At 43.0% G+C, this 19,685-nt stretch overlaps 1 protein-coding gene across 1 annotated transcript in view; it reads right to left on the reverse strand.

The window, feature by feature from the left end:
• snd1 (staphylococcal nuclease and tudor domain containing 1) overlaps window positions 1–19,685 on the reverse strand; it is a 159,890-nt gene that overhangs the window by 24,692 nt on the left and 115,513 nt on the right. Inside the window, exons 18-19 of the mRNA XM_084038890.1 lie at window positions 14,361–14,502; window positions 288–411 (exon numbers count right to left, since the gene is read on the reverse strand). Of these exons, the coding sequence (XP_083895016.1) occupies window positions 288–411; window positions 14,361–14,502 (266 nt within the window). The remainder of the gene's footprint in view (window positions 1–287; window positions 412–14,360; window positions 14,503–19,685) is intronic.

Genomic DNA, 19,685 nt, shown 5'->3' on the forward strand with positions numbered 1-19,685 from the left:
GCTGATTCTGAAAGGCCAAAGCAGAGGCAGCGAGCTAATTACACCCTGTGGGTGTCTGCAGTTAACGCATCACAGGCTTAAACAGAGACAAGGTAAAAAGGGAAACGTCAGGTATTCTTTAGAGAGAAAGGAACACACAAACATGCTGTTGCATCACCAGCACATTAACTAGTTGTCCCAAGAAAAACTGCTTCATGCGAGTTAGATTAGGATTCAGTTTTAGAGCCTGAGCAAGATCAGAGCAAGGCTTTTAAATAGCATCACAAGTATTGAAAAGGTTTGCGTACCATTCGCCATCAGCAAACTTGGCTATGCAGATGTCACCCCGGCGTGCGGCGTAGGATCCTTCCACTGGCGGCTGGGCAGCGATCTCTGCTCTCATGGTCTCCATCAGGCTCTCCAACTGAGCCCCTGACAAAGACACAGACAGGAACAAGACAAACTTCAATTCACAGATCCAGGGCGATTAAGGCATTTCATCACATCACTATTTTTTATTTTTACTTCGACATTGATGTGTCTTCCCTCTATTATTATTTTCCCCGCATTTTAAAAACCTCATCCCACTAGAAGAAGTTTAACATTTTAAGCTGCAACTGTCCATTCATTCAACTATTCCCAGTTTCCGAGTTGGAAGCACGTTCCTTAGGTGTGGTTGTTTGTAAAGTGAATGGGAGTGCTTCTCGTAATGATTTTCTTTGTTGTGTAAAAGTGAGATTAATTACATTATTGCACGCTGCAGCATGGTTGATTATAATACACCTGGGTTACAGTTACAGTAAACTGCATCACTGCCTTACGGGAAGGGACCTCAAACATTTATTGGTATGAACAAATGAAAAGTGCAAATCCATCTTGGAAACACACACTCACAAAGGGAATGTATGGAGAAAAAAAAGCTTAACTTGGTATCAAGAGAATAGACAATGTTATTTAAGCATGGTTTGTCTTAAAGGCTTCAGTTCTAATGGTATGCCACAACATATCAGCTCAAAACCCAAGTTAACCCCAACTGCCCTTAGGAGACTGAGACCAAAAATACACAAAGGGAAAATAGCTGTTAACCCATTAGCACCATGCAGCTAATGCTGGTTAGACCCTGTTTGAGAGACACAGCTTTGAATAAAGCTTCCAATGGGCCTTAATGGCATATCAAGCCATTATATCAGGGATGGCAGACCTATTATGGTGGATTCAAGGAGAGAATGCGGCTGTCGATATGGTGGGAATTGGAGGAATCAGATAGTGAGTCAGTGCTGCGTAAGTGGCCCCCTGATTTACACCTCCCTGTTGCAATTGGGAAGCTGATTGTAGTTCCATTAGTGTGTGAATCTCCAAGTCAGCCAATTGGTGCAATATGTAAAGTATATTTGTGTATGGCACACTATGTTTATGCTCAGACATTGATCAGTGCACACAGGTTTCTGTGTGTGTGTGTGTGTGTGTGTGTGTGTGTGTGTGTGTGTGTATGGAGGCGTGGGGGCTTGGGTAGAGTGCAAGCAATTACTGCAGATAGTTCAGGATAGTGGCCCACATGAAATTTGATGGGGTATTTTTAGAGAGCATTTCCACTGATCTGCCACCTGAAGGAGGTTTTTGTGGGACGCCAGGGTCATCATCAGTAATGGAGCATTTTTAACCACACATATTCATCCAGTGGGAGGGTATATATATAGGGGCAAAAATAAAATCTTATTAGGCACAGCCTCACAACACGCACAGCAAACAGTTGAAAGAAACTGAGTGTAGTGTCAATTTTCTGCAGTAAACAGATTTATTAAAGCGGAAGTACAGGGGAATCCAGGTTTTCTAAATCAGGCTACGGGTTTAGAAGAAGCTAGATTCCTCCTGGAGAAACCCAGTTTCTTGGCCATGTATACAAAATGTTTTTTTTACAAGGTTTTTACATGTTGTAATAAATGATGAATAGATGAAAATGACTTGAGACTGGGGAAGAACAGCATCCGTGTTGCTGCTGTGAGGAGAGATGAAACGATCTTTCATCTTTGCAGTGTGCCTTTGTATTCAAAACAACTGAATCCAAACTCGCCTTCAAAAAGGCAATAGCTTAAAAGTGGTATAAAAGAAACATACCACACTTTAAGAATGGGAAAGATTTTTGATGGGAAAAACACAAAAAGACGCCTTCCCTAAGGAATGTGGAGGAGATATTAAGAATTGAAGTAAAATATGGAAATTTAATCTTCATAATATCAGGATATCTCATTAAGATTAAGATCTTTTTCTGAGAGAGAACATGAAACATTCACAGGAACACAATCCAAGTCAGGAGCGTAAGAAATTAATACCCCACTCGGTTCTCATGCTCCTTTCTTTGCTAGTTATCAGCTGCACAGAAAAATCATAACTAAAGATGTAATTAATTGACACCTAGATACACAAGTGTGAATAAGTCGGTTTCCACAGCTGAACAGTAGTATGTTTGTGAAATGTGCAAATAGCAGGGAAACGCAGTGTGCTCTCACACACAGTCTGTCCTCTCACTGTGCCATCAGTCCTAATGCGAGAAGAAGAAAAAAATGCACTTCAAGCAGCAGCTTCATCTATCACTAATACACTTTGAATATGCCAGCCTTGGATACAAAATATGACGGGAGAAATCTGATTATTGACCATCTGGATGTAAACTTGGGTTTCAAAGCAACCAGATGAACACGTTCTTAGATTTCCTGTCTTATCATGATTTAACCTGGTTTCTTATGAAGTGTGTGTGTGCATTAAATGAGTACATTCTGCTTACTATACTACTATACTATCAAACAGACAGCTTGGAGGCGACTGTGCAGCAATACCGTTCTTAACACCTAATATTTCTGCTTTCGGAGAACAGGAAAATACAAATAACGATGCTGTTTATCTGAGCCGAGGCAGCCGAGCAGCTGCCAACCAACATGTCAAACCTTCAGGAAAAAACACCAGCGAGGGGGAAGAAGGGATTCAGAGTGTGACAGAAAAGCTGGGAGCTTGGTTTGATTGTGGAGGAGGGGGGTTAGGGCAGGGGGTGGAGTGTCCAAACATCCCATTGGCCACCCACTGCTACACCAACTGCTGGAACAGGAGCGTTAAGGCACACACACCAAACAGACACATCATGCCCAGCGTTTTGTAGACAAAGCAGTTTTGGGAAAACATCAGATGAATGGTTTTCCCGAGACCCTCGCCTCATACGCACTCCCAGAGTCGGTGCGGTCACATCGTTATACTCCAGCTTCGCCGTGGCGCCTTGATGCAGACTTATGGAATGTCATTGGGCAGCCAGTCACAGCCAGCCACCTCCTTGATTTATTAATCTAATTAAAAAAAAGGAAGTGTGTGCTCCCTTCTCAGGGTGTTCTAGTGTGCATTTACGTGTGTGTGTATTCACACACCGACTTATATATATATATATATTTCCATACCTGGGCCATGTTCCACTTTGGGCCCGGAGAGAACCGGATAAATGACATACGCATGAAGATCATTCTACCTGCTCTATATATACATGCATGTACATGCAGCCGTAATGGATGGAGCCTTTTATACCAACCTAATTAAAAATGCTTTATTGATGACACTGGTATATGAGACTTGAGCTACAGTATGGCGTTTTAGCTCTCATATGTGATGCATTAAATGGGGAAAAATTCAAATATGCCAAACCACGAACAGTGCCCTGATGGCTGATGATGATCCGATATGAATCTCAGCTCGTCAGACGTCCGTAGCGAATTCCTCGCTGTCAAATCAGATGGTGTGCTAAAATACTCTACTACGCCACCATGCTGCGTTGAATTAAACGGTCATGCTGCTACCCTGAAACGTGCTTCTCTCTCCTACTTGCATAACGGCACATTTTTCTGAAGTTCAGACATCTCCATTTGATTTGATTTAAGAATCTTTGAAGGGCAATATTTCTACCTCTAGCATATTAATACGGCCTATTGATTTTTTTTTTTTTTTTAATCAAAAAATACCCAGGTTTCTTAAAAATAAGAGCTGATAAGATTTGCAAAATGTATTCCCAAGTTCTAAAATGGGTTTCATTTGCAAGAAGACACATGAAAACTTTGGAAAGGACGCATCTGGAGATATTTTTTGCGAGTTAAATCAACTTATAGCCTTTATTTAGTCTTCATATGGAGTCTCAAAGGTCCCAGAGGCCGCTTTGTTCTGCTTTTCCCCTGCGTCTCAATGCACAGTGATCACATAAGTTTTCTATAGGTGTACATTGTGGCCTGGAAACACAGTGGACTCTCTATAGGCTCTGGTTGGGGTTATCCAGTCAAAGGGCACTGACAGTATAGTGTTATGGATTGCCAAGTTTAACAAGCTGATTTACGATCTGCTGTGACCCATGGATTCACTCCAATTACTTCCAAGTCAAGTCCAGTCACACTTCATCAGCAAATCCATGTCTGTCCACTGAAAGGTGGGATTTTTCTTCAAAAGAAAAAAACAAACATGTCTTCTGATGTCTCTGTGCTGTATTTTATCATTTGTTTCATGATAACAACATCGTCAAGAAATATATCTTCAAGTCAACAAATCAACTATTGATTCTTATACTGTCGACGATATGGGATGTGACTATGCAAGGGAGTAGGTTTGATTTTGAGATTGGTGGGGACACAAAAGTGCTCCAAGACTCCTGAAAGTTGACGTGTTTTTGCATTAGCAATCATAATTTCACGTCATGAAGATGTTACAGGTTAAAGCAACTAATGAAAGACTAATGCCACTCTCCCTGCTGCTCTCTCCAGGTGGATTAGTTTCCTGGAATAAACCACAATATAAATTTGACAACTGTATAGCAACTACTGTAAACACATACACACTAGTAACACATGATGAGGCCTCTTAGAACACCAGACTTGATACAAAGCTCTGGTTTTAAAGCCACATGGGTGAAGCATTGCTATTCAGATCATCATCACACTAACATTTGTCAGTGCTGAATCTCATGACTAACATATCCATCATTATTTAACCTCACCTGTGAATTTCCAGCCTCTCTTTCAGCTTCTCCTCCTCCATCTCCACCAGCTTCTCCTCCTCCTCTATCTCCTCCAGCCTCTCCTTCTCTACCTCCTCCTGCCTCTCTTCCTTCATCTGCTCTAGCCTCTCCTTCTCTACCTCCTCCTGCCTCTCTTCCTTCATCTGCTCCAGCCTCTCCTTCTCTACCTCCTCCTGCCTCTCTTCCTCTACCGGCCTCTCCTCCTACATCTCCTCCAGCCTCACTGCTGTCTGTCACCTTACAAAGATATGTTGATGCATGACATGAACAGATACAATGATCATAGAGCTTGATGGTACAGTTATTGTCTGAGCAAAAAAGGCCTTTACTAAATATTAAGATTACTTAATATTAGTTAATTATATTTTATAATTATAAAATCACATGATCATCTAGAATCTGAGGTTTTATTGTATTTCCACCACAAATTTTCTTTATTTGTGTTTTTAAACCGTTGCTCACTTCTACACAAATACATGAAAATAAGAGATACAAAAAGTGTATCTCTTTGGCATTAAATATTCTCTTTTATTCAATATCTGTATTGTTGAGCCTCTACCTATACACCCTTGAAGTAACTTACACTTTGACTACTAAAGAAGTCTCTTATATCCACTTTTCTTTTCTTTGACATCCTTCAAACGCACGCACGTACACGCACGCAAACAGACACAAACACAAACGTAAGTGACACCACTGATATTAAAATCCATCTAGCCGACGTGACCCAGGAAGAACAAATGCCGAACATGTTGACAACCTGCAGATAACATGCACTGCCTCTCGTCCGGTCAAACTAGCAGGTTGGAGGTAGTTTTAACAAGCAGTGGAGTGGCAGTGGGGACAGCCAATCACATGTAAGTTAGCGAGAAACCGGCAGCCGATCAGGGAGCAGTATTTAGGTTAGAGGCGGGACTTCTAGCAGAGACCGACATAACCCTATGTGTGCCATAATCATTGACTAAACACTACGGACAGCGGTTGTATTGATAGTGACTACACAGTAGCGGCTGAATATTGGTAGGGACGTGTCCCTAGCGTCCCTACCCAATTCTACGCCCTTGTGACTATGTATTTAATTAATTCACATTTGCAAGGTGCGTTTGTTTTAGCATGCATAGTGTGCAATATCATCATTCTCTGTTGGGATTTACAGATGCAATTAGCTGTGCAGGTTTTATTGGACAAACGTGGACTGGCTTTAGGGTTATGTATTGACCAGGAACATGTCATCCATGTATGCAGGTGAGTGCTCGTCTGGTTGAAAAAAATAAATAAATAAAACTTGAGCAAATATGCACATTGCAGCATAAAGAAACCTACAGAAAAAGCAACCATGTGGAGCCACATATAGATCGCCACAATAAAAGACACTACTCTTAAGTGCAATCACAGGAGACTGAAATGAGCTTTACATCCCGCAGGCGAGCGCAGAGAGGAAATATAGGCCCTCAGGAGTCAATTGAGCAAACTCTTATGCAAGTGCAGCACCCAGTGAAATTCTGAATGAATGCGAGCAGCCACATTAGGAAGGGAGTGCGGCGAGGCCACTGCATTACAGAGGCAGACTCCTATTTAATGCTGGCATAAAGACAGCTAAATATCTGCGTGCAGAAGGGGTAAACTATGTCGAGCGTGAGTGCTCATTTTGTGTTGAAGGGAGAGCCAAAGCGCTGATCCAAAAAACAGCCGAAGCAATGACTGCGTCCAACGCCGGCCAATTTCTCCATCTTCATCTCTTTATTCCTCTGTTGTTTTTCCTCCCCTCGTTCTGTAATTTGTTTATACACCATTATGGCTGCAGCTGTTTGTAAATCATATATAATTACATTGTGAATGCCCAGTACGGAGTGAGAGAGCGATTAGGCTTAAAAACAAGGAAACAATGGAGAAGGAGAGAGAGAAAGGGGGGGTAAGGGAGACTTAGCTTTACAGGTTGGTTATGATGGGATTTGATTATATTGTGGCACACAGTGCGTTGACAAGTGTGTGTGGGGGGGGAACAAAAAGCCAATGAAAATAGTGAATCGTGTGCCCTTTTGCTACGCATCCCAAGGCCGTACTGAATTCTATTAAGCTGTTTACTAAAGCCATTAAACCACGGAAGGGTAAATAATCACACTATGACAGAGGCAGAGGCCAAGAGAGCGATGGCTGCTTATGAAAGCGTTCTCACTTCCTGGCTTATAAGAATGATGGAATTAAGAGTCAAGTGGAGTGCATCGATGAAAAGGACACCTGCCGGGGAAACAATTGACTGGAGAGGCTCCGGAAACAAAAACCTGGCTATAATTGACTATAATTTGTGAAAGGGGAAGGCGGGCAACATCGAGGGGGAATGATACACAGTCGAACTGAACCTGATGCACGAGTATCTTTGTTCGTATCTTGGGAATACGGCGGAGCTTTATGTGTGCGCCCAGGCCAACCGGTCAAAGACTTGGTGGACACACGGGAGTATCATCATTACAGTCGCCGCACAGAGCTTTGTGCTTTAGCTCACCTGTTCGTTTGGAGTTTTAAATATGCATGAGGTTTGGCCAGGCTATCCTCTGAGGTAAGAGGAATGGCTGCGTTTCAGGACAACACTTGAGCGTGAGCAACACTTCAAAGAGGTAGAAGGCCGCACTGACAAACCACAAAAAACACAGGCTCTGTAAAAGCGTTGGCTCGGGAGGCCTGGATTGGTGTGTGCGAGCAAACACGCACGGCTGTTGTGAGTCCAATGCCCCTCTTGGTTGGTCAACAATGAACCAGCACTCACCCGGGGACATTTGTACACTTTCTAAAGACACAGTGTGACAAGGACAGAGCCAAGACAACAGAAAGCCCATTTACTGCCCTTCCTGAGTGATGTTTAAAGTGGTGTCAGCATCTGCAGAGCGTTGAGGGACGCCGCTATAAAAAACAAATGATCCCCCTGCTTGACTAATGCTGCTCCACTCCCGCTGGAGAGTGATATGGATTACATCTCATGCGATACCCCCCACCGCCCCCACCACCAATTACCCTGTTCCATTCTACCCTTCCCGGCAGTCTGGAGCCTTTTACAGCAAATTACAGTTTCTGTAATTGGAAAAACCACCGCTGAAAATCTAAACAGAGGCATCAGTGGCTCTCCTTTTGCATCAGCCTCTCCTGTTCCTCTCTCCCACCTGTCGAGCCTCATTGACTGCGGCTAATGTCCTGTTTTGATTGTGAGGAGTCCAAATATATTCATGAGATGGCCCTGTGTAACATTTGAGGAAGAGGACCGGGGAGTGTGAGCCTGGCCAATGTTGAAGAGAACCCCATTTTGGTCCTGTAAGTGGCTCACCGCTGTGAAAAGTGCCGTTCAGCCCTTCATCTTTAGGTAATAGACCCGGGAGTTGACATAAGTGCAAAACACGCTCGCCAGGATAGTGAAGAATAAGGACTGGGTCGAAGAAAATCAAAAGCACCCCGCCGTAAACAGGTGAGCTCACTTTTTTTTAAAGCTAAACTGCGTATTGGATTGAATAATAAATGCCTTGGGGGGGTAATCTTGGAAGGATCTAGACCTCTAAATACTGCATCTGCTGCAATGGCTGGGTGCAGGGAAGGTGAAAAACGTCTGCTGCATCTACTGCAACTTTCATTTACCTGCTTTGTGACTTTGTTCACTGTATGAATAAATAATGAATAAAACACAAGGCATAACAGACCGATGGACAAAGATACATTCTTCACAGAAAGAAGTACCTTTGAGTTTAAACAGCAACACTTTATTAAAAAAACAATATGGTATTAAAATAACTGCATGTACATCAAGAGAACAGTAGCGCAATTATGGCCATTGTCCCATAATTTGGGGCCATGAAAATATTCTACATAATCATGAATACAATTGTCAGATGAAACACTTCGTTGGGTTTCTTTGGCCTTTTGTCTGAAACGTATGAGTTCATGTTTTTAATTTCACAATGAATTCCTTTACTCAATTGTTTAAATTAGACTCTTCAACAAAGAACTCGCATGATTAAGAAAATAATGTACTTCCTCAAACGGTTTTGAAAAAAAAAAGAGAGAAGTCGTTTCATAATGCTTTAGTGTAGGAGTTAATTATCTCAACCCCTTGACTGACTCGGCGAGGAAAGATATTTCATCCAGAATGGAAAAGAAAAAAAAGAAAGAAAAAGAAGCAAACACTGCAGGCAGCGCTGTGACTACCATTCCGATATGTGCACCCTTGTTTTTTGTTGTTGTTGTTATTAAGCTTTATTGTATAAAGTAATCATCACTTGGCTTCCTTGACGTGACATCCAATTAGCGGGCCACTCACCCTGATCAATATGAAATGCTACAGTAATTCTCATGTCCTCTTATTAAAATCGACACTGGTGTTACCGTGGCAACGTGCCCCAAATAATTACAGACGTTGGACTTGAAAAGAAAGATTCTGATGCTATGATACTTTGAGATCATTGTAGGAGACCATATTGGCAGAAGTTGTCTGAGGAAAACATAGATTAAAGAGGGAACCAACACAAAGAGGGAACTAGTTAATGAAAAAATCCCAATTGCTAGTAAAAAAAGCAAGCCCATGAATAAATACAATTGGAAGATTTCAAAGAAATCCAAAACAGAAAGAGGGCCCTGGTTTGAAGTGGAGCCAGAGAGAGAACAGCTCCCTGCCTGGCTTGCACCATCCGTAGCCGGGTCCAGCATCATTAGGTGATGAACAGCTGCTGCGTGTAAAAGGTAGAAGTGTGAATAATGCGGATGGAGTGGCACCTGGTTGGGGGGGGAACGACTCTACTCATTATGAGCCAGTGTGGGTGCCAGGAAACAAGCAACAGACAGGATGTACCGCCAACTGCGCTGCAGCTGAGGCTTGAAGTGGGCAGAAAAATGTGCGTCTGCCGGCCGGGGGCCCCGGGGCCGAGCGATCCAGCGCCACGGAGGGGAAAATGGCTGACTCCAACTCGGGAGGCGTATGCGAGCTAAGTGAAGAATTCCCCTGTAGCAACAACGCCAAGTGTCTGTAGACCAGGGCGGCACATGCTGGCTGGATCTAATAATGAGTGTTGCATCTTGGTCACACACCGGGACCAGGTGTGTGTGCAACACAGAACAGGCGATAACAGGAATAGTTACATAAATGGAACAAACCCCATGCTGGGGATTACATATCTGCAGTAAGAATCCGATTTATCCCTCTAGCTCTGTTCGAAAACCTTCCCAAACTAGTGCACGGAATTGGGGCACAGCTTATGAGTTTTAAGGGAAACTAATACTCCTGTACTTTGTCTTTGGTTAAAAAAATGAAAGTGGCAGAGCATCAATTTCTCGGTTTGCAGCCATTATGGCTATGCACCCAATAAGTCTTCAGTGCTATATTTAGCTCTTTTTTTTTTAAATTTAAATTCCAGCATAGTGGCAAAGCAACAACCGTGTACAGCACAGAGTCACTTACTCCCCCTTGTGCCTGGAGTGGCCTCTGTCTTTTAGTGTCCAAGGTTACAAAGATCTATGCAGGTCCCCCTCTGACAGTAATTACATATAGCCTCCAGAGAGAGCAACACACACGAGGAAAATAGGGAGAGGAAAATAGAGAAAGCAGTGTGAGGATGGGACAATGTGTGCGGGGAGGCGAGTGAGACAATGGGAGATAAACGCATACAGCAACAGATAAAGACCCTTAAAATAAACTGAGGATTATAGAGCGCAATCCCTCAAGCTTCTCAGTGACTTGGAAAAACCATTCCTAATGTGAAATGAATCACTTATCAAGCTTATGTAAAGATATCCATATATGAAGAAGAAGAGGGGGGGGAAAAAGCAGCACTTAAGAGTAATTAAATGTGAGTAATTAAAATGGGAAGAGGGGTAAAATACAGAGCGCCAAGGATCCCCGGGGAATAAAAGATATTACAAACTGAATTTCTCCACAAAATAGGAGAATCACTTAGAAGATAACAGCGTAGAGATTATTTCAGGGGGCCTATGTATGTTCATCTAAGTGTTGTGTGGACTTCACCCACCATTGCCCCTCAGCAGTGCACAATAAATAAATAAATAAATGCATCATGGCCTCGCAGATCCCACAGGGTTAATGGTTTGGATACTGCATTTACATATTTTTTGCCTTTATTGCTCTGTAAGGGATGTACTGTCCACTTACTGTATGCTATTAACAACATCTGGTATCTTGCCCTACTGCTCTCCTATTATCTGCTGCCATCTGCCTCAAACTGTATATGCTGTACATTTTTTTAGGTCATCTTGCATCATTTTTTCTTTGTCTTTTTTCATCTGTATGTTGTCTTCTGACATCTGACCTACTCTGGAGGATATTCATACTATATTTGTCTTTTCATGTTATAAAACACTGTTTCCTACCACCTGCTCATGACTGTTAGCATGATCCTGCAATGGGGAATATCTCACTGCTTTTTCATCTTTTGTTGTGACACTTTAATTTCCCTACATTGAATCAATAAAGTTCATCTTATCGTATTGAAGCAACGCTTGAATCAAATGGGTTCTTGTGCAGACAGAAAAACGACTGTCAGCCCAAGCTGTATTTTAATCTTTTTTTCTTTCTGCTTCTATAAATACAGCTACCTTTTATGACAGCTTTAACACCCACAATGGTTTATTGAAGTTAAGTAAATGGGCTTGCACTCACCATCTAAGGCCATATGGTTTTATTCTCTTGATCAATTTACTTTCAGCCAGGCTGGTTCCTAGCTTCCAATCTGAACATAAGGCGAGACCAGGGGAAAGCTGGTGTGCTTGCACAAACCTCAAGGATGATCAAATGGATAGTTAACAAGCCGACTCGTAGAACAATGTGGGACTTGGAAGGTCAGGCTTTTGAGAAGATGCATCAGAAAGGTGTGGTAAAATACATGTTCATGCAACCTCATAAATATATCTTGTATGGGATCACACAGTGCTGATTTATTATGTCAAACTGCAGTGATGTGCACAGGATTGGATCCATCTCTGGAATTTGGGTGAAGTGTAAGCATTTGTTTTTTTTTCCTGAGTCAATTACTGGAGAGACATGATTTGTTCGAGGTTAACTGGCCTGGCCAAAGTGCTGCACACATGGGATGAGAAAACTCATTATATACACATAAAAATCTATTTCACGTGGTTTGGAACATGAACCCTGTTTATACCCGCTCTATCATTTATGCAGGGTGTTACATTTGTAACCAGTTGAAGTCACAAGCATATTTATGAAATTCAGACTCTGACTACTTCCAAGCATATGAGAATATATAAATTCCTTCACTTCAGAAATTGAGGGAACGGGAAGAGAGAGAGAGAGAGAGAGAGGGGGGGGGTGGAACATGTAATGATATTGCAAAGCACTCAGCTTGTATGATTTTACAGGCCCTAACACTTTGATGTGCTCTTCAAGGGGTTGGTATGACTTAATGTTGCTTTGAGGAAGCGTCAGCGAAAATGAAAGAGACCAATGGAGAAAAAGAGACGGAGGGGATGGAGGGGGAGTGGCAAGCAACGTGATACAGAGGGAGATGAGGAGAAAGAGGCAGGGGTGAGGACTGGTCAGGTTCTGCCTCCCTGCTGAGAATATCACTTTTTTTTTTTTTAACTAGCACGTAAGCCCTCTTGGTGGAGGAACACCAATTAAAGTGAAAAATAAATAAATAAAAAGGCCCCAGCATTGCTGGATCATCTAAAAATCAAGCCTTTATATGAGAAAAAGATTAAATAACTCACAGCACTCCTGTCAAAACACACTGAGAGCAGCAATATAAAAAAAAAATGCAGTTTGTGTACAATTTCTTTAAATGCAACACTTCAGTTGCAACTGAGAAAAGTAGAAGCCAGGGCCGTTTCCCCAGGACCAGTTATATAGAGAATATATATGATATATGGTTATTTGCCATTTCCTGTGTAGCATCGCACGTATCCTAAAGAACAAACCTAAACTGCAACCCACCCAGATATTTCCACGATACATTTCACATGCACATTTTTCCTGTTGACAGTAATCGATGCTGAAAGCCTCAGGTTAACATACCATGTGCTGTACATTTCAGCCTCTTCCCGGTGACACATGATGGTGATCAGTGATAAAGCCTCACACACCAACCTCAACATCCCTCCTGACTCGCAAGGGGGAGTGAAGCTGAAGTAGCCAGAGGAGGTGCACAGGCTTTAGATTTGAATCTACAGCTCGTGGCAAGAAAACGAAGAACAGATTGTTTGTGCACACTTAGTAGGCCTAACACCTGGAGGCGAGAAAGTTAGGGAGCTTTCAAAAGAACAATCCAGGGCCAAACGCTCTCCACATCTGCAGCTCAGATTGGCAGTAAATGGAGGCAAAATTGATTAATTACAGCAGTGAGGCAAACTAAGAGGTGACCATTTCATGGCCTCTGACAGTCAACAGCCAGGGAAGCCAGGTGTGTAGGGCGGCTGTGACAGGAAGGCCGCCGCATCCTGCACTGCTGCTGCACACAAACTGGCAGAGGATGAAGGGAAGGTGATTGGCAGGAAGGCTTCAGATCTGTTCCAGCTAGTTTGTGAGTTCAGCCTTTGGTGTAATTGTGACAATGATTAAGTCACAAAATCCAAGGTGTCAAGGACAGGTGGGTTCAAATCCTAATACTCGTTCAAAGACCCTCACGATGATTCAGAAAAGGGTTGCAAAATATGCAACGTTTCTCTGAACATTACTCTGTATTCTTCTCATTTTATTCTCTCATTATGAGGACCTTAACAGATTGACTGTGGCAGCAATAATGACAAAAGCATTGCTTAGTGAATTGCCGCCGAAGAATAAGCTCTTTCTGTCCTTAGTTACATTAAAAAAACTGATATGTGCATGCACGTGCAATTAAGCCAGGATGCATATTTATGCATATACACCTTTACTGTGATATTGGAGAGGACGGCCCATTAAGTATACTACCTAAAAGACGGACCGTTACCCAGAACAAAACAGAATGGAGGGAGGTATCAAGTGTGCATTCATTCAAGCACACACACACACACACACACACACGCTCAAACAGAGCTTGTCGGAGGGAGCAGCCTTGCGAGAATACTAGGGATTGTTAGTTTTTCCATCTCAGAACTTTTGTCTTCTCCCCCCCCCCTGTCACTGGTGGCAGGAGGGATGGGGTGATTTATTCCTGTCATTCAGTAGTAATAACAAGTAGGATGTGCTTTGTTTCGTCTCCGTTGGTGGGAGGGATGCTGCAGCAAGGGGTGAGGTGATTGTCAGAGTGGTAGAGATAATTGCCATTCATAAAGTCAGCGTGGTGTTAAAAGGGAATAAGACGTGCGAGGGCACGCGTCTTTCGCACACTCCCGCACGTACAGAAACAAAATCTTCACATACCTGTCTCTACGTCCTGGATGTAGAAGTGCAGGGTGTCGCAGATCTCGGTGACGAATACTGGTCTGTAGTTGATTACTCGTTCCTTCTCTTCTGTTACATAGACGACCTCTTCTACTGGTTTTTCCTCATAATTGGCCCAGAGCTACAAAACACAGCAACGTACAGTTGGGTCAGTGAATGCAACACAATACAAATGTGGTGTTTTAATGCTTGAGACGAGCAGTTTGATTGTCACAGATAATCACTTAAACTAAAGATGGAAAGATCCCACATTTGTCACTGATTTGGTCACGTTTGTGAGACCACCAGAAAAGTGATAGCAACCATAATATCATATACGAGCCAGTAAGGTGACATAACTTGAGCATTGACAAGTCAATAAAGTTGTTTCAATTCAGAGCAGATAATTACACACAGCTCGCATGGGACTGTCTTATCAGTAGATGATATGCGTAATAATAAAAAAAGTAATATACCTATCCACCGTTTTGATTCCCCAGCGTTGAAAGTAATAATAGTTGTCAAAAATGACTGCATTATTAGAAACAGAATGATTCTCAAGGTAAAAGAATGATATCAGTCTACATTCAAGGCTCCAAATGGATGCCAAAACACAGGAACTGTAGGATTGCTGCAAGTAGAGCCGAAAAACCATGGACTAATGGATGAGTGGACTATTTTGATTATTGAATAAGCGTTTTGTGTTATTTTCCAATAAAAATCACTGAACATTTGCTGGTTCAAGCTTCTAAAATGCGAGAATTTGATATTGTTTTTTGTCAAGGGATGGAGTTTGGTTTATTGGTTGGACAGCAATATGTAGACGGCACCTGGGGATTTTTTATTTTGACATTTTAGAGACTAATTGATGAGTTGATAACTCAAGTTGGGTGAAATGTGTGAAAATGACCAACTGCAACCGTAACTTTCACATTTTGTCAAAAAATTAAGTGCAATTGCGAGAAACCAGCCTTCGTCATAACAGAGTATGTTGCTCATAAAACGTGTTTTAAAAAATTCTAATAGGGAGCAAGTAATGCAGGAAAAGGACAATGATTTCGAATGCATTGGACTCAACTCAGTTAAGTTCCCCATTACAGTAGTTCCACTCGACCTTCGTGTGTTCCTCTGCTTCCATCTATTTTTAAGAACCAATTTTCAAGACCTTTAGAGTGATGGCAATGGTAGGAATTTATCATGAGGACACTCTGGCCAGTCCTCACTTCTTCAAGCAGCTGTTTTATGCTTCAGTCTTGGCTTAAAGACGATAGTTAGAAGTAGGTCAATACTTGGGTTGAGGTTAGCCATGTAGTGTTGATGATAACATCACAGGTTTGGGAAATAATGCAGTCAATGAGGTTCCTCACAAGCATAGCAGTGTGTGTGTGTGTGTGTGTGTGTGTGTGTGTGTGTGTGGCGCGCAAGCAGGCTGCATCCCATCTATGCTGCATCAAGGTTACTTCTCTTTCGGCTCCCCGGGAGAAACAGAGGGCAGGAGTCTCATTAGGGAGAAGTGCTTTGCCTTGGGCCACATATCAAACTGCATGGATGTCAGTACGTGTGTGTGCGTGTGTTTACAGAGAACGAGCAGAAAGAGTGGGTGGTTGTCAAGACCCAACGCAGCGTTTGTATACAGCTGCAAGTACAGTAATTGTATTAAGCACGTGCCCCAAACACAGGATGGTCAGGATGAAAGCGAGCTAATCAACTCCCGGCAGACGAAGGGGAGTGAAGGAGATGTACGGGAGGAGACGGGGAGTGAAGACGGGCGGGGAACTCAAAAGTCAAAAAGTGCAACCGAGCTCAGTAGTGCTCGAACTTCTTGTGCTGCAGCAGCAGCAGCAGCGGCACAGCTTGTCACTGTTCGTTTCTGCAGGCTATTTGGGAAGTGTTTACTTTTAAAGGTTACAGAAAGAGGAGGGGGAGGGGGGGGGGGTGGGGGGGGCAGACAGATCTTTTTTCAACAGCGCAGTGATATTAGTCAATTAGGTTCTGGCTAATTATTAAACTGCATGGTATCATCGAGCTAATTAGATTAGCTAGTTTTAATGTTCATAATTCTTTCACTCTGCCTTTGCTCATCTGCAGAGCTGCACTTGTGTTAAGACTTAGTTAATCATACCCGGGGCTTTTTCTTTTTTTTTTAATTGGCTGGCTCTTCATCATGCTAAGATTATCCCTTTACCTCATTGATGTGCTGATGTACAGTGGCATCAGTCTTACAGGAGTGAACGTGATTGATTGTGTGTGTGTGTGTGTGTGTGTGTGTGTGTGTGTGTGTGTGTGTGTGCAAGCCACACAGAAATTGGTGAACAATAATCTTAACCATGAAAGAAAAGCTTCCAACTGTCATCAATAAAGCAAGTGACAGAAGAACTGAGTGCTGCTCCCCTGCCTACCCCCGAACAAAAGACAGGGTCATCCTACCCAATTACATTCAATTATTTAGCCCACAAATGCTGCAGGAAAAAAAAGAAAAGAAAAGGAGAAGAGGAGGAATGAACAAAGGAAAAAAGCAGGTAGAAATTCTGGGGATTGAGGGCGAGCAAGGTTAATGAAGACCGAAAACAGGGCCACGCTTCGTAAAACCCAGAGATCAACCAGGATCCCCCTCCCCCCCTTCATTATTAGCACACTCACATACAGCCGTATGCACACATTATATGCACAGTCACAAATGCTGCAATATACACATGCTTCCCACATTGCTATTGAGCTTACATGGCTTGGCTTTTAATCAAACCTGCAGCACCAATTAGGACGGACAAAGATTAGTGTGTCGCCTTTGATTAGACTGGTGGCCGTCACTGCGGCACCTTCAGGGGCGCAGCAAGTGGGTGGGCTTACGGTGGGATTGGACAGCGAGCGCAGCCACAAGGCTTCCTCGTTGACCTCTGGCTTTGTGTCGAGTGTGGATGTCACAGTGACGAGAGTCAAGTACGAAAACACGTTTGCCTCCCCGTTGGAAGTTCTCTAAGAAGCACTACGCGTGCTGAGGATGCAACTCGACTGCTCGGTTGAAATTTAGAGGTTCCACAACTTCCTACAAAGTGAATGAAAATACGCAAATAGGCAAAGTGATGCAGATATGCTCCAACTGGGGAATCACGAGCATAAATACAAAAAGGCAGGCAGGCAGGCACTTTCCTCCCCATGCAATCTGGAATTTCTGCCAGCGTGTAAGAGGTACAAATTGAGCTGAATATGTGTACGTTTCATGTTTCCGATAAAATGCTTTTTAGCTGAAGATGCACAAGTCCAGCTTCCTAAAGAAAAATATTTAAAGTTGTAGTTCAATGAACTATATATAATATTTAATGGTAATCACAAAGTATAAGCTATCCCTCATACAAACGACACGTCGCAGTAAACATTAACATAGCCGAATCACTGGTTTTGTTGGTTTTTTTGCACCATTAGAAACACTGTAGAGCTTCATCTCTTTTTAAAAGCACAAATAAAGGCACAGATACGCGAGCGCGCACACACACTGCGCCCAGGGCTGATGACCTTCCGTGAGCAGCCAACCATCCTGTTTGTTCCACTTGAATGCAGGTATGTGACTGCTGCTTCTGCTCTGCAACCGCAGCCAGACGCCAGAGCCACCAAGCTGCCAGAGACAATAAGAGAGGGGGAGCGAGAGAGGGGACGAGAAGAGAGCGATCGAAAGATGGGAAAAAGGGAAAAGCGGCAGGCCATTAAGCTCGGGCTGAAAGGACAACAAGTCCTAATAATGGAGGCCAAGCTGAGAGAGATGGCAGGTTAGGCTGACCTTCACAACTCCTGAATGACAAAACACACTTATACCTGAGTGAGTCCGAAGGGGTAATGTGATGATGGGGCAGCGGAGCTCTATTGCTGCACTGGTGACTATTAAACCACATGGAGGAAGTGTGCTGGGCATTAGGCCTGTTCCCATTTTCATATTACAAATCTGTTCCTCCTCCTCTACCTCTTGTTCTCTTACAGTCCCATTTCCCTGCTTCCTCTATCTGGCTACACCTCGACAATCGCACCGCTTTCTCATCCGGTTCTTCTTTTTTCCAACCACACAAACTGAGAAATATTTTCTGTTTATCGAAATGATGACTTCCTACGACGCCAGCCGCTGTAACTTTTGACAGCAAAATGTCTCTCTTCGACCCGACGCGTCCTGAAGGGGAGAAATACCTGGTGAGAGCCCAAAATCGCTTCAGCAATGTGCTGGTGGCCAGTCTTAAATGTCCCAGCCTGGTACGGCAGATACCTCTCTGATGGAAGAGTAGCTCTATTACAAGTGCAACTCTGCTTGAGAGAGTTAAGTAGGCCACTGATTGACTTTGTGCTGATTCGTCTGAATGTTTCTAATTTGAGTGGGGGCAGCCTAGAAAGACTTATATTCATACAAGCCCAGGTGGGTGAATACACAGACAGATGGATGACTGAACACATACACAGTGAGTTCCAGGGCTAAGGGGGTTGAGGGCTCGTTTGAACACCGATTTAAGGTGGCAGTACGTCAATTCTAGTGTGTGTATGGTCTGTCGAAATTGCTACTGCTGCCTAAAGTACACGCAGTTTGTTAGCAGACGGTGTACAGTGCTTATACATTTACTTTAATCTTCTATGATTTGAGAACATTGCACTTGCTATCACTTAAAAACATGTTACACCCCATTCACTGTCAATCTGACGAGAACATTACGAGCACAACTCTAAATAGTCCATCCTCACAAATCCTCATCAACCCGTCTTCACTCCACTAACTGCCCTCACATGTATGAAGCGCTCGACAGCTGCGGTGTGCACATGTCACTGCTCACCGATTCCACCGCAGCTCAGTGGACCGAGTGGCTCGGCCGCCGTGCAACCGGTGACAAAACTTGTGTAGCTCCGAAACAATGCGGCCGCCTCAAACTAGCAGAAGTGTGTAGTTACAGGAGTGAGATAATACAGAGTGGCCTCTCTTCCTTCATAGTTCCATTGTTAATTCATTACCCAATCAAACTTGGAGAACAATTGAAGTCAATAGGAGCATGTTCGTCATAAGAGCATACTTTGTAAATCAATTTAGCCCCCATTATATCCCTGATGAATCCCCTTTAGAGAGAATGCTTAATTAATTCAACCGAGGGCACGTTTGTCTCTTTCAGTCTCTCCGTGTTCGCTTGTTTTTTTTTTTAGAAGCTCACATAAAAAGGCTTAAAAAGCTACACATAATAGAAAGGAACCACACTTCCTCACTATGTGATATTCTGTTTAGATGCTAACAGGGTGAGCTTCACTCATAAACAATCAAAAGGAAATATTGGGAAGTCAGTAAAGGCTGCATATTCAAATGAAAAA

The sequence above is a fragment of the Eutrigla gurnardus genome, assembly GCF_963514095.1.
Source record: "Eutrigla gurnardus genome assembly, chromosome: 21".
NCBI lineage: Eukaryota > Metazoa > Chordata > Actinopteri > Perciformes > Triglidae > Eutrigla > Eutrigla gurnardus.